The sequence below is a fragment of the Meriones unguiculatus genome, chromosome 5 (genome assembly GCF_030254825.1).
Source record: "Meriones unguiculatus strain TT.TT164.6M chromosome 5, Bangor_MerUng_6.1, whole genome shotgun sequence".
In the NCBI taxonomy this organism is placed as follows: domain Eukaryota; kingdom Metazoa; phylum Chordata; class Mammalia; order Rodentia; family Muridae; genus Meriones; species Meriones unguiculatus.
In genome coordinates this window covers 28,314,856-28,328,707 of record NC_083353.1, presented here as the reverse complement: position 1 = coordinate 28,328,707, position 13,852 = coordinate 28,314,856, and the positions used below count along the sequence as shown (strand labels likewise).

General features: G+C 43.7%; 1 protein-coding gene across 5 annotated transcripts in view; it reads left to right on the top strand.

Moving 5' to 3' along the window:
- Positions 1 to 8,341: 8,341 nt before the first annotated feature.
- Positions 8,342 to 13,852, top strand: part of Rhobtb3 (Rho related BTB domain containing 3) — a 48,528-nt gene continuing 43,017 nt past the window's right edge. For 2 of the 5 annotated variants that reach the window (XR_009591832.1, XM_060383578.1), the window contains exons 1-3: positions 8,342 to 8,981; positions 9,080 to 9,305; positions 13,255 to 13,441. Coding sequence is in view for 4 of the 5 variants with exons in the window: in XM_060383578.1 (XP_060239561.1) it covers positions 8,980 to 8,981; positions 9,080 to 9,305; positions 13,255 to 13,441 (415 nt within the window). In the remaining variant the exon portion in view is untranslated. Of the gene's footprint in view, positions 8,982 to 9,079; positions 9,306 to 9,352; positions 9,742 to 13,254; positions 13,442 to 13,852 lie in introns of those variants that run through there. The other 3 variants (XM_021645615.2, XM_021645616.2, XM_060383577.1) reach the window with 3 other exon arrangements.

The window sequence follows — 13,852 nt, the reverse complement described above, 5'->3', positions numbered from 1 at the left end:
ACAATCATCACAAAGTCAAGCTCTTTATTTTCTCACCCACTTTGGGGAGGGACCAAGTGTGCAGAGGTGTGTGTGTGTGTGTGTGTGTGTGTGTGTGTGTGTGTACATGTGTGTTTGAACATTCAGTCTAGGTTAAACCCTGGTGGTGCTCTGCTTTCTTGATTTGTTTTGTTTTTGTTTCTGTTTCTGTTTTTTGAGACAGGGTTTCTCTGTAGCCTTGGCTGTCCCTAACTCACTTGTCGACCAGGCTGGCCTCGAACTCACAGAGATCCACCTGCTTCTGCCTCAGTGACAGGCGACCGTCACTGTAACTGGCTAGTGCTCTGCTTTCTATCTAGAAGCTTTTTTATATGTTTATTTTTAATCATGTGCTAAATTATATGCAGACATTTTCTGTACTCTTTTATGTGTGTAGTGTTTTATAGTGAAAAAGATCATTTTTTATACATTTTCCCTTTCTATTGAAAATAGATACTTTTTTCATTTAGTATATTCTGATTACAATTTCTTTTCCCTCTACTCCTCCCAGTTTCTTCCCAACTCGCCTCTCCTCAGATCCACTCCCTTTCTGTTTCTCATTAGAAAAGAAGTGGCTTCTAAGAGATAACAACCAAACATGACAAAACAAAATATAACAAGATAAAGCATCACATGGAAGCTGGACAAGGCAACCCATCAGAAGGAAAAGAGTCCCAAGAGCAAGCCTAAGAGTAAGAGACCCACTCATTCTCACAGCCAGGAGTTTCATAAAAATACTAAGCTGACAGATACAGTACATACACAGAGAAACTGGCTTAGACCCATGTAGGCCGCCCGCTTGCTGCTTTAGTCTCTGTGAGTTCATATGCGCCTTGCTTAGTCAATTCAGAGGGCTTTGTTCTGGTGTCCTCCATCCCACTAGCTCTTACACGTGTTTCGTCTTCTCTTCTGCCAGGTTTCCTGAGCTCTGAGGGGAGGGATTTGATGGAGACATCCTATTTAAAGGTGTGAGGTGTGTATTCCGAGGACACTCTGTCTGTGCGCAGTGTCTGGTGGCTCTTTGCATTTGTTCCCATCGATGGCAGGAGAAAACTTCTCTGACAATGACTGAATATAAGGTACTAAAGTGGGACTATAGCAGAATATCATTACGAGTCATTTTATTGATTTTTTTTTTTTTAGAGCAGTAGTGTTTGGCTTTACCCTAGGTCTCTGGGCTCTAGTCCTGGTTCTTGGTCGCCCACGCAGTGTCAGCTATGGGTTCCATCTTGTGGAGTGGGCCTTACGTCAAATCAGACATTGGTTGGTCACTCCCACAAGCTTTGTGCCCCCTTTCCTCTAGCTTATCTTGCAGTGAAGACAGATCAGAGGTTTGTAGGCCGAAGGCTCTGTGGCTGGGTTGGTGTCTATGTCTCTCCTTTGGTGGCCTGCACACCAATGACTGTTACTTAGGAGTGAAGGCTCTGTGCAGTCACCAGCTCAGCTTCTCCATGTTCTCAGCAATGAGGCCCGCTTTCAGTTTGTGGAGCGCAGCCTATTTTCTCAGCAACAGCCTAGGTTGTGTGTGGACTTCCCTAGGCCAACACTTCAATGGAATGAAACTCAGTCTTGCTACTTGTTTAGTGACAAGAAATACTCAGCTGAGTCTCAGTGTTCCTCATTATTAAGAGACCTCACTAGGATCACCTTCATAGATTTTAGAAATTTTCCGCTGCAGTGGGTTTCCATATCATCCCCCAAACTCCCCTCAGCTCCAGCTGACTCTCCCTGCATTCCCTCCTTCAGCTGTAGCTCGTCTCACTCTTTCCACCTGACATGCCTGCTCCTGTCCCTGTCTGCCCCTAGAACACCCATAAAATCTCTTCTACTTCTTCCTCCAATGGAAATCCATGTATCCCTCTAGTCCCTTCCTCTGTATCTAACTTCTCTGGGAGTAGTGGGGTTACAAATTGTTGGTTTGTTGTCATTTATTTAATAGCTAATTTTCAAATATAATTTAGGATAATTTTTTCTAGTTCATTTGCCTGAAAATTTCATGATACCATTTATTTCTTGTTCAACAGCTGAGTAATACTCTATTGTGTAAATGTACCACATTTTGCTTATCAGTCCTTCTGTTTAGGGACATCTATGTTATTTCCAGATTCTGGCTGCTATGACTAGAGCAGCCATGAGCATAGTTAAACAAGTATCCTTGCAGTATGCGCCCTTTGGGTATGTGCCCTAGAGTGGCATAGCTGGATCTTGAAGAAGATTGAGTCCTAACAGTTATAAACAAATCAGGTTTTTTTGTTTTGTTTTGTTTTGTTTTTTTACACAAAATTAACCACACTGATAACATCCTCTCAAGTTACATGTTCAGGCTTAAGCTGTTTTGCTAGAATAATTGCCTATGGGGCATTCTGGGAATAAACCTCATGTGCTTGCTTTCTCCTTTGTTTGTGGTTCATCCTCATGTCAAAAACAAATCATCTTAGTCAAAAATAGTCCATAAGGCATGCTGGCTCCTTCACTCATCCCAGCACTCAAGATGCAGAGGTGGAAGCGCTGCCATGAGTCTGAGGCCAGCCTGGGCTACACAGTGAGACCTTGTCTCAAAAAACAAATACAAAGGTAAACATTCCCATGTATCCATCAATGCTCGCAAAAACATGGAATAAAACTTAGCTTTTACTTTTGAAAAACCAGTTTTGAAGGCTATGGAAGAAAATATACTTACTTTACTATAGATTTCTCTTAAGATCACACCCATGAAAGTTGTATTTTATTATTGAAACACAATCTAGTAAATACCACAGTGCAACAGAACCTACCAAACATTACAAAGTGGAAAATATTAAAAACATCAGCTTTCCATTTAGCCTGGAGCTCCCTGCCTGCCGCTCTAAAACTGGTGACTGTGTTTAGCAAAACTTTCTGTGCACATTTTGGAGTCTTTGCTGACAAGGGAATTCAGGGTTTGTCTCTCCCCACCCCCTGATTTGTAGTCAATATATTATTTCAGATAGTTTTATCTTGGCAACAAGAAAACTACTTCTCTGGTGTTATGTTGCCTTCTGACTTTCATTTTTCAGGAAGCTCTGAAGAGACTTTTTTAGCTTTCATTACCAGAGACTTTTCATCCAAGTATCAGTTTGAGTGCATGATCATTTACACATGCTGGAGACAGTCTGGGATCTTGCCTTTATGTTTGGAAATTAGTTTTTAAATGTCTAGTTAAATATAAACAATTCAGACTATCATTACGAATTGTAACACATACTCAAGGCAAAGTTAATGTCAACAAAATTGGATGCAGGGCCACTGAGCTGTCTCAGAGGGTAAAGGTGCTTGCTGCCACGCCTGGTAGACCAGGTTGGACCTCCCAGGGCTCTCATGACGGAGGGAGAGCATCGTCAGCTGCAAGCTGTCCTCTGACACCCACATGGAAGACTGCGGGAGCCCTCCTCCCCAAATAAACACATGGCTGTAACTGTGTAAGTGGGTATACATTCATAGCTAAAGCAGTGTTCTCTCAGAACACTTGCTATAGCTGGGTGGTGGCCCACACCTTTAGTCCCAGCACTCGGCAGGCAGAGGCTGGCGCATCTCTGTGAGTCTGAGGCCAGCCTGGTCTACAGAGTGAGTCCAGGACAGCTGTCTTAAAACACACACACACACACACACACACACACACACACACACACTCAAACCATATCCTATGTTAAGGATTCCCCCCCCCACCAGATCTTATTAGTTATAAAGTTTTTTTTACATTGATTTATTTTTTCTCTCTCTATCTGCTCCCCTCATCCCCATATGTGTGTGTTGGGGGGGGGTGGAAGAAGATGGTACATGATAATCTAATGTGTTACAATTTGTTTCAATTCTTTTAAATGTCATATTTTAAAAGTTACTAATAAAAAAAACTACAAATAGATACACTAAATAAAATTTTTAAGTAAAAGATAAATAACAACTAAAATGTGGTGTTAATTACAGAAACTATCTTTAAGATGTCAGGAAATGGACCATCTGTGACATTCTGTTAGCCGTGAAAAGTAACATTAGCTTCTGTAACAATTGACCTCAAAATGTCTGGCTAAACTCAAGAAAGATGTATTCCTACTCATATCACAGTACAGAACATGCTGTGAAGAGCCTCCACAGTGAGCGCAACACTGGTGCCAAGGTCTCCAGACACGTGGCTTCAAGGTTGACCTAGCTTCAGCAGGTCGGCAGATGGAAGGAAAGGAGAGAACGTATACAACTTCTATATATTTTCTCCTGTGTGTATGTGTATGTATACATTTTTTAAAGTAAGGTTTCGTTGTTTTGTATTTCAAAATTTTATACTTAATATTCATCCATGAATAATAATATGTTTGGATCAAATCTGTTCCTCTTCCCTCCTCTTGAATCCCTTCTCCTTCCCAACTTCATGTTCTTTCACTCTCCCCCTCATACTTAATGTGTGTGTAGGTGTTAGAACTTTTGCTAGAATCTGAGTAGCCTCTCAGAGCCCATCTTGGACAGAGGGCTTTCAATCCTGAAGAAAAGCAACTCTTTCTCCCCTAGCAGCCATCAGTTTCCAATGGCTCCTCAGACAGGGGTGGACTGCTTGAGACCCTCTCCCATTCACGCTGGAATTTTCACTAGCTCGTTCTTGTGCAAATCTTGAGCATGCAGTCCTAGCTACTATGCGTTCATGTGTGTAACTGTTGTGCTGTCACATACGGCAAATAATGTTTGCTGCTGACATCTACTTCCTCTGGCTCTTACAACCTTTCCAGATCCTCTCCTATGATGACCCCTGAACTTGGGGTGAAAGAGCGTGGTACAGATTGTAGAGCTGAGCAGTCCAGGCTCTTAGTCTCTTCATGTTGATGGTTGTGAGTCTCTGTGTTATCAGCTACTGTAAACAGAAGCTTCTCTGAGGAGTGTTGAGAGAGATACTGATCTATGGTATAAAGATAACTAAGAGGCAGTTTGTTACTATGTCCATTTCACAGATTAACAGTGCTATGTTCTCTTCTAGGGCCTATAACCTAGTCAAGCTCCAGTTTTTGGTCTTGTTAATGGTACCATGCATGGGCTCCATCTTGTACAGAGGGCTTTCAAACCAGTCAGAAAGTGGCTGGTTTACTCTCAAAACTATTTTACCAGTGAACATTTTTTGCCAGGCCAGACATCTTTCTAGCTTACTGGGCTCATAGTCTGACTGTTGATGACGTTTTTCCTCCAGTAGTGTGCACAGAACCTTCCGTGGAAAGTAGTGGTGCATAGAAAGCTACCCTGTAGGAATGAAACGTCTGGGTCAGCACTAGCTTAGTTTCTCCACGTCAGATCACTCAGGTGTGTGGCGTCTTCAAAAACAGGGTCTCATCACCAAGTTTTGGAGGGTAACTAAGAATAATGGCAATGGCCTGTAGATCTTGGGAGAGGTTACCCAGACCTGGCACTGGGGCTTCTATTCAATAGTCCACAGTGTCTGGGGAAGGGATTGCTCCCCACCTTTACAGAAGCTCGGCAGGATTACATGCCTCTGGTAAGAATGAATCACATGGCTGAACCTATATCCAGAAAGTTTAGATAATTCAATTATTTATATTGGAAGTGAAAATGGGTTTGGTGAGCATCTAAGCAGATCATGTCCCATGTGGAGAAGGCTGTTACCAGAGCTGTTAGGGACAGAGCCTGTGCCTTGGCAGCCCTAACAATATAGGCTCAGAAACCAGTGTTGAGTGAACCAAGTAAACAGACAAGAAACACTGGAAAGCAGATAAAGGAGGTTTATTTACTGTGATAACCCTTGGAAATTTAATAAAGAGGCCCAGTGACTACCTGAGTTCAGGACCCAGACATGATGTTTAGGTTTAAACAGAGGGCAAAGGGTAAGCAGTCCTGGTGAGAGTATGGTCTCCTCTCCCATCAACTCAGTCTCAGTTCCAGTTTCTCCTGAAAGCTTGACTTACAATGAACTTGTGAAATCTCTTCCTGGTGACAAGTTCCTTGCCTGGCTGGCCCTAGGCTTTCCCCTTTCCCAGTAAGATTCCTGCCGGAAATGCTTAGCCAAAGGGAAGGGCACAAAGCATCTTTTTAGAATGTCATCACTCCTGCCAGGAGACTTACTTGGAGAAGGGGCTCAACCAGAGACACCCAGTGTATAATCAGAGTGTTGCTGCATCTGACCTCAGCATTCTGTTTCCTGCCAGCCAGTGCTTACTTCATGGCTTATTTCTCCTGTAATGCAGGTTTCCATTCCTTTACATGGGATTTGCCTGAGCAATCCAGTTCTTCCTTGCATTTCTTCCCTTCCAACTTCTTTCCCCAAATCTAGTAAACCTTTCCTCATCAGTTAAGACCCAAGATACTGTTTACTTCTTCTGTGAACTTCTCTCTAATGATGCACAGCACAGATTTAGACACTAACTGAACTTTTAATCCTTGTACTTTGTATGTACCTCCCTTTGCTATTGAACACATTGGCTTATGTTAGAATTACCACAATACCAACATATCCAGGATTGAGTATATTATATGGAGAATATATATATATATATACACACATATATATATATACACACATATATACACACACACACACACACGCACACACACACACATACAGAATCTAGTGGGCACTGGCAGACTCAGCTTCTCAAGGGTATAGAGTAAGTCCTGTGTATCTTACAATCTTCCATATCTACCTGGACTGGTCAAAACACTCAAAAGTAGAGGAGAAAAAGAATACTTTCTCCTTTTCTGCCACTTCCCAGTTACATCTTGTGTCTTTTTTGCAAGTCCTTACACACTTTGTATCGTAAGTAACAACAGAAAATTTACTACCTTAACCATGTTTTAGTGTTCAGCTGTGTGCACTTCGTTATACAATTGATTTCTATAACTTTCTCATCTTCCAAAACTGAAACTCTATATGCATAATAACAGTCCTTGCCTGCTCCAGCCCCTGAAACTCTTACAAACTCCTAAGAACTTGGCTACTTTAGGTAACTCTTAAGTGGAATGATATAATACTCACTCTTTCATATGGCTTATTTCACCCATGTATAAGATATGACAGGTTTACCTTCATTTACAAAAGCCAGTTCACAATTCATTAACCATGTACGGTCTCGGCTACTGTGGAAATTTGATATAGGAAGATTGCTTGGTAAGCCCTAGGGTTCTAGACCAGCCTGGGCAATACAGTGAGAAACCATCTCAAAAATAATTTTAAAAGTTCATCATATTTATGCATCATTTTTTTAAAAATCTATTTATCCACTCTAGTCTTTGTGTTTGACAAGTGGGTCATTGGAAGGGAATGGTGAGAAAATACATTTTCTGTTGATGCAAGAGGAAATGGGACATTGCATATTTGAATATTCTGGGGTGGTTATTTACAGAAACTACAATAAATTGTACTTGGGTACAAAGGAACATTTATCTGTCTATCTGCCTGCCTATGTATGTATGTATGTATGTACGATCTATCTATGTATCATCTATCTACCTACCTACCTACCTGAGATAGAGTCTCCCTGTTACTCTGTTCTGGGGCTCACTGGGTAGACTAGGTTGTTTTGTTTTGTTTTTGCCAGTGACCTTCTGAGCAGATTGATGTATGACTCTACTTACAGCTATTTGGGAGGCTGAGGAAGGAAAACAAAAAGTTAGAAACCAGCGTGGGCAGCAAAGGCAGAATCATCTTAAAGGACAAAAAGGACTAAATAAAAAAACTACATAGAAAATGTCTCATGTCGTGCCCTGTCTGTGGACAAGAAACTAGTACACTGTTTCAGCTGAGCCATACTGGTTCCTAATAAAAAGGTGTGGACTTCTTGCTTACCTCAGTCTTCCAGGACCTTTCAGACACCCCCTGCCTCTCAAAACAGGCCCACTGAGAAAAGAAAAAAGCCCAACTTCAAATGCGAGCAAATAAGTAAAAGGATAAACAATAACTCTTTGAACAGTGTGAGAGGCGCTTGTGAGAATTTTAATGTTTATGGAGGAGACCCAGAGTAACCCCTCTGGCCCAGCAGTCTCTCATGGTTTTATATCGGAGGTAGTCTGAGGCCCTTCAGGGGCATCCGCAAGCTTTTCTGCCTGTCATCAAGAAAGAATCTAAAATATCCATGCATTAACACGATCCTTATTTCCAGTGAGCAATTATTAAATAACGTAACTGGAATGTGTCCTGAAAAAAAAAAAAATCCAAGCAAACTGCTAGAAGTTTCTTTTTTCAAGACAATCACAATAAAAATCCCAACACTTCAAATTCCACAGTTTTGGTTAAAGTAAGCCAAATATAGCTTGCAACAGTAAATGACCTTTCCAGAGCGACATCCGCAAATTAATTGGTGCGTGAACAAAGAACCTTTTCTGCAGCTGCATGAATGTTGCCTTTATTATTATTTTTTTCTTCGCAAGTACGATTTTACAAAACAGCGGTAGCGCACGCTGACAACTGACAAAACCGTAACACTTTCGGTGAAGGCCAGCGTGGGCACCCACCGCGGGATCGGCAGGGGGCTGACCCCTCGCTGGGCTCTCCTCCGGTGCCCGGCGGGGGCCAGGCCGCCCCTCCCCCGCTCCCGGCTCGGGTTTCAGCCTTCCGAGTTGAGCAAACTTGCTGCAGGCGGATTGGCGGCGCGCAGCTCCCGGGCTCCGGCGTCGTCCCCGCGCCCGCCGCTCCTTTGTGTCCCGCGGCCGCCGCCCGGGCTCCGGGGGGACCTCGGAGGACAGCTCGCTCCCCTGCGCGCCGGGCTCCGGGGCGGCACGTGCGGGGCCCGGTGTCCGCGGGGCGGAGGCGGAGACGGGGCGGAGGCGCGGCACCCAGGGGCGGCGACCGCGGATCCGCAGCGCTGCCCGCGCCCCGCCGGCCGCTCGCTCCCGGCCCGCTCGGCTCCGCGTCGGCAGCGGCGCGGTGCAGGCGCGAGGGCCGCGGCCGGGGATGAGCTGACTGCGGCGGGAGCGTCGCCCCGGCCCCCGCGAGGCCGCCCGCCGCCCGCCGCTACCATGTACGTACGCGTCGCCGTCCTGCCGCGGTCCGGGTCCGGGACGCGCCGCGCGCCCCGGCTGCGCCCGCCCGCTCACCGCGCCCCTCTCGGCCCCGCAGGTCCATCCACATCGTGGCTCTGGGGAACGAGGGCGACGCGTTCCACCAGGACAGCCGGCCGTCGGGGCTCATCCGCACCTATCTGGGGAGGAGCCCGCTCGTGTCGGGGGACGAGAGTAGCTTGTTGCTGAACGCCGCCAGCACGGTCGCGCGCCCGGTCTTCACCGAGTACCAGGCCAGCGCGTTCGGGAACGTCAAGCTGTTGGTGCATGACTGTCCCGTCTGGGTAAGGGGCAGCGGCTGCGCGGTGCTCAGGCAGAGGAGCCTGGTTTTTTGGACCTCTCCTCCCCTCGCTTCCTATTTTCCTGGCTGCCTGGCGAGAGTTTTGTTTTGGTTTTTTTGTTTTGTTTTGTTTTTTGTTTTTTACCTTTTTGGCAAATCTCGTCCTTTGTTTCAGTTTGGAGGTGCTGGGGCAGCGCAGCGACGCCTGGCAGGGAAAAAGCCCCAGGGCCATGTGGAGCAGTTACTGCGCTTCAAGACTGTGGCGTGTCCATTAGTGGACAGCTGACAGTCGAGTGTGCCAACCCCAAGGGACTGGGGCACGAAGTTCCACTGGTCACGAGTCATGTTTTCATGTCCACTCCGTGGAGGATAGGGAGATGTGTTCTATAAATACCGCCTTCACAGCCCAACACAGGCAAAAATACTCTTCACCGGAACAGGTCAGAAATGCTTGGGAAAAGGGAGAAAGGATGGGGTTTGAGAACTAATTTTAAAGGCTTGTTTGTAGACTGTCAGCCCCTGAAAAAATAGTTTTTAAGAATGCAATTACTAATGTATTAGCCCTTTGTTTTTAGTGATTAGTAAGTCAGAAATACCACTATCATTACTGAGAACTTGAAAAAAAGTCCTGTTTTTGATAGTTGAATGACAGAAATCTTAGCCCGAGTGTTTGGCTAAAGGACAAAGGAGTCAGCTCCTTGACTTAGAACTAGCTTCACGACACAGTAGCATTATACTTCAGTGTTTTCATTTATCTTTAAACCTGTGATTCCTTGATGTTGTAGTTATACGTGTTTCAGCTAAAGATTACTGTATATAAACTCTGGGGTTTTAAAAAGGCTACAAATTATGTGAGATTCTTACATTAAAAAAGCAGCTTTAAAAAAATGGAATCAGACCTAAGGGTAGCTAGCATACCTTTAAACAGAAATGTGTAGAATGGAGTGAGAAAAAATTTTGAGCATAGTTTCCTAGTGGGCAAGAAGCCACTCATTAACTGGAAACTCATATTAATGTGCTGAAATAAATTTAAAAGAGACTCTTCAATTCGAAGATGCTACTCAGGCTCTAGGGATGATGGTGAGGCCACTAGGCAGGACTTGTGGGCTGATGTCTGAGCACATTCACTCTCTGCCTTTTTATTATGAAAGATCTTACAACCTAAAAGCATTACTTGTTCAGTGTACTGTTGAACAAATGCCTAGAGGGTTGATTGAATAGAGATGGAGGAAGTAAAATACGATGAATTAGGATATTGGAAATGCTTTTCCTGGGTTTAAGTTGAGCTGTTAACCCTTTCCTGCCTGTGTTAATTTGGGAAAGAGCCATCCATTTAATAAAACTCAAATAGATAAAAATCTTCAAAGCAGATGAGATAAGCTCCATAGTCCTGACTCTTGGCATGCGCTGTTACGGCTATTCAGGGGATTCTCATTTTGTGCGCTCACAGTCTGTGAAGCCAAGTTGGTCAACAGGTACAATTTCTCGGGTTAGGACGACCCTTCAGACAGAATGAATTACGTACATAGAATTTGTCACTCTGGGGCTGAAGAGATAGCTCAGCCATTAAAGGCTAGGCTCAAAACCAGAAATGTAAGAGTTATTCACTCTGAGACGCTGGGTTTTCCTCTTGAATGTAAGTAAATTCTTCCAGAAATACGAAGGTTGGTTACACCTACCAGCTGGTATTGGCATATGTACTGAATCAGAATAGCAAACACAGTACTTTTTGACAACAAAGGCACTAATTTCAGATCTCCACATTGCCACTATATATGTTGTTGTTGTTTTGGTTTTGTTTTTTGTTTGTTTGTTTGTTTTTTGGTGAACCGCTCTCTCATCTCTCAGGTTTATTTTTCCTATCTATCCTGGAGCTGTGCTGAAGGGTAAAGTCCCAAGTCTGGAGGCTGTAGGTGCCACAAAAGTGATAGCTGCTGTAATAAATTGCATATTACAGCTTTAGTGTAGTCATACATTATTATGCTAAGCATGGGAGGCTTTCTCATGTCAATCAAGGTACAGTAGGTCCCACTGCAGGACCTACTGTACACACTAATCAAATAGGATGAAATTCTTGTTTCCTTGCAGAAACTCAGATTTTTCTTTTTTTAAGTTTTATTTTTTAGATGAATTTGATTCTCCAGTGTTGCATAACATCCCAGTGAAATCCTGGAAATGATTTGCAAGGGGTTGGGACATGTTTCTAGAAACCAGTGGAACATTTTCTATGTGGCATGGCTTAAAAAGAAAGGTGTTGCTCCTGCCTTGGAAGGCACTTCCTGTCCAGAGTTACTTCCTGTAGCTCGCTACCCTCTGGCTGCCTCTGTGTGCTTGGTGCTTTTTTAGTAAACTTGCTTCAGAGTCATCAGATGAAGGTCATAGCTTAGATTCTCTACCTCTCTCTTTTGCAGTCATTAATTAATTTCATATTTCTAGATTTTTATTTTCTTTTCTGTGTGGAAAATGTTCTAAAGCAACAAGGTAAGCTGGGCATCCTGGCTCATGCCTATAATCGCAGGATTTGGGAGGCAGAGGAGGATTATGAGTTTGGGCCAGCCTTGGCTACATGAGACTGTCTCAAAAAACCTGGAAATGCATAAAAAATTAATGAACCATGAAGTGATATATTTATATTTTCTTGTACAGTGTTTGAAGCTCTGGATTGCATTACAAATAAGTGTTCATAGTTGTTTTATCCTCAACACCACAGAGTAAGTTAATACTCTCAGATTCAGGGTCAGGAGCCTCATCATTTGAGATATCAAAGCCTTCTAATTAATAATACTCAAACCTCCTTTCCCCCAGGTTCTCTCTCACTCTCTTTCTCTCTCAAGACAGGGTTTCTCTGTATAGCCTTGGCTGTCCTGGACTTGCTTTGTAGACCAGGCTGGCTTCAAACAGAAATCCACCTGCCTCTGCCTCCCCAAGTGCTAGGAGTACAGGCTTGTGCCACCATGCCTGGCTCCCATGTTTTCTCTTAAATGTCTCTTCCCAAATAATTCTCCAGTAACTCTGGGATTGTAGACTAGCATGATGTGGAAAAACATTCTTGCTTGTTCTTTGGGCGTTGAATGGCTGCTTGGTCCAGTTTATGAATTCCACATCTCTGACTCTTCTCTTGTTACCGTTACCCATCAGCTCCCATACTGTGTTGCCCTTATATGTCCTAAACACAAACGCAAAGTCAACTTTTAGTTTGTTTATCTTTAAAGCAATCCCAAACTGTTCCGAAGCTGAATGTTTACAGATACAGCTGGGACCAATGGATTTCAGGGACTTGGGACTTGGGAAGTAGGTGTCCTCATCTTCTTGGGCTGTGTCTGTGTCCTTACTTTCCCCTCACCCTTTGCCCCTTATATCCGAATACTGTACCCTCATCCATATTCAGTCCTTTGCCTTTGGCAGTGACAGTTGTGTTTGCCTTTCTCTTTCTGTTCTTTTGAACTCCTTTCAAATATGCTGTATCTGTTTTGTTTTTGATAAGGTATCCTTTTTAAAAATTATGTTTTGAATAAGCTTGCTGTTTTGAATAAGGGATAGGCAGGTGAGGTGTGGCGATGGGACAAGAACTTTTCTCTACGAAAGGGCTTTTCTGTCACAGGCTAAAAGCTCTGTCATATAAGTCTTGTTTGACTGGCTGGTTTGAACACTGTTAACCCTGTTTTGGTCTCACATATCAACGTGTAAACTTTTGTAACCCAACAGTGTACTGGCCTCTTCCAGCAAGGGCACCCCTCCTAACAGTTCAACCAACAGCAGAACAAGTTTTTTGAAGTCTATGGGGCCATCCTCATTCAAACCACCATGCCATTAAAAAAATATATTTTCATAACTTCTTAAAACCAACATACACTAAACGATTAGACAAACAGGTTCTAATGATAAGTGATCTGACAGTTTGGGATTGCTTTAAAGATAAACAAACTAAAAGTTGACTTTGCGTTTGTGTTTAGGACATTTTTGACAGTGATTGGTACACCTCCCGAAACCTCATTGGGGGTGCCGACATCATTGTGATCAAATACAGTGTAAATGACAAGTTTTCATTCCACGAAGTAAAGGACAACTATATTCCAGTGGTTAAGAGAGCATCAAATTCAGTTCCGGTAATCATTGCTGCTGTTGGTACCAGACAAAATGGTAAGTACACAACTTTCTTTTTTTATAATGATCATGCAGGTGCCATGTTCGCAAAGCTGGGTTTATTAGTAATGGATGATTAATACAGCGTTATTCTGGGTTCAGGTCCCAGCTGGCATCTCATTGTTCTGTACAGTAGTCAGACATCAGCGGAGAGGCTCAAAACCTTCCACCGGGTTTCGGGACGAGCCTTCCCTTAAGTTTCTCTTCTACTGTCCATCAGTAATTGTGCTGTTTGACATATGAAATGCATTATTAGGCTGGCTTCGAGCCTTAATAACCTCATGTTGGCTGTCTTAAGGTCCATTTGATGGGCACGGATAGATTACCCATGAAGAGATGTGGGCAGGGGGATTGGACAGATAACGGGGAGTGAGCCAACGCTGCCTGAGGAAAGACTGTGCATTGCGC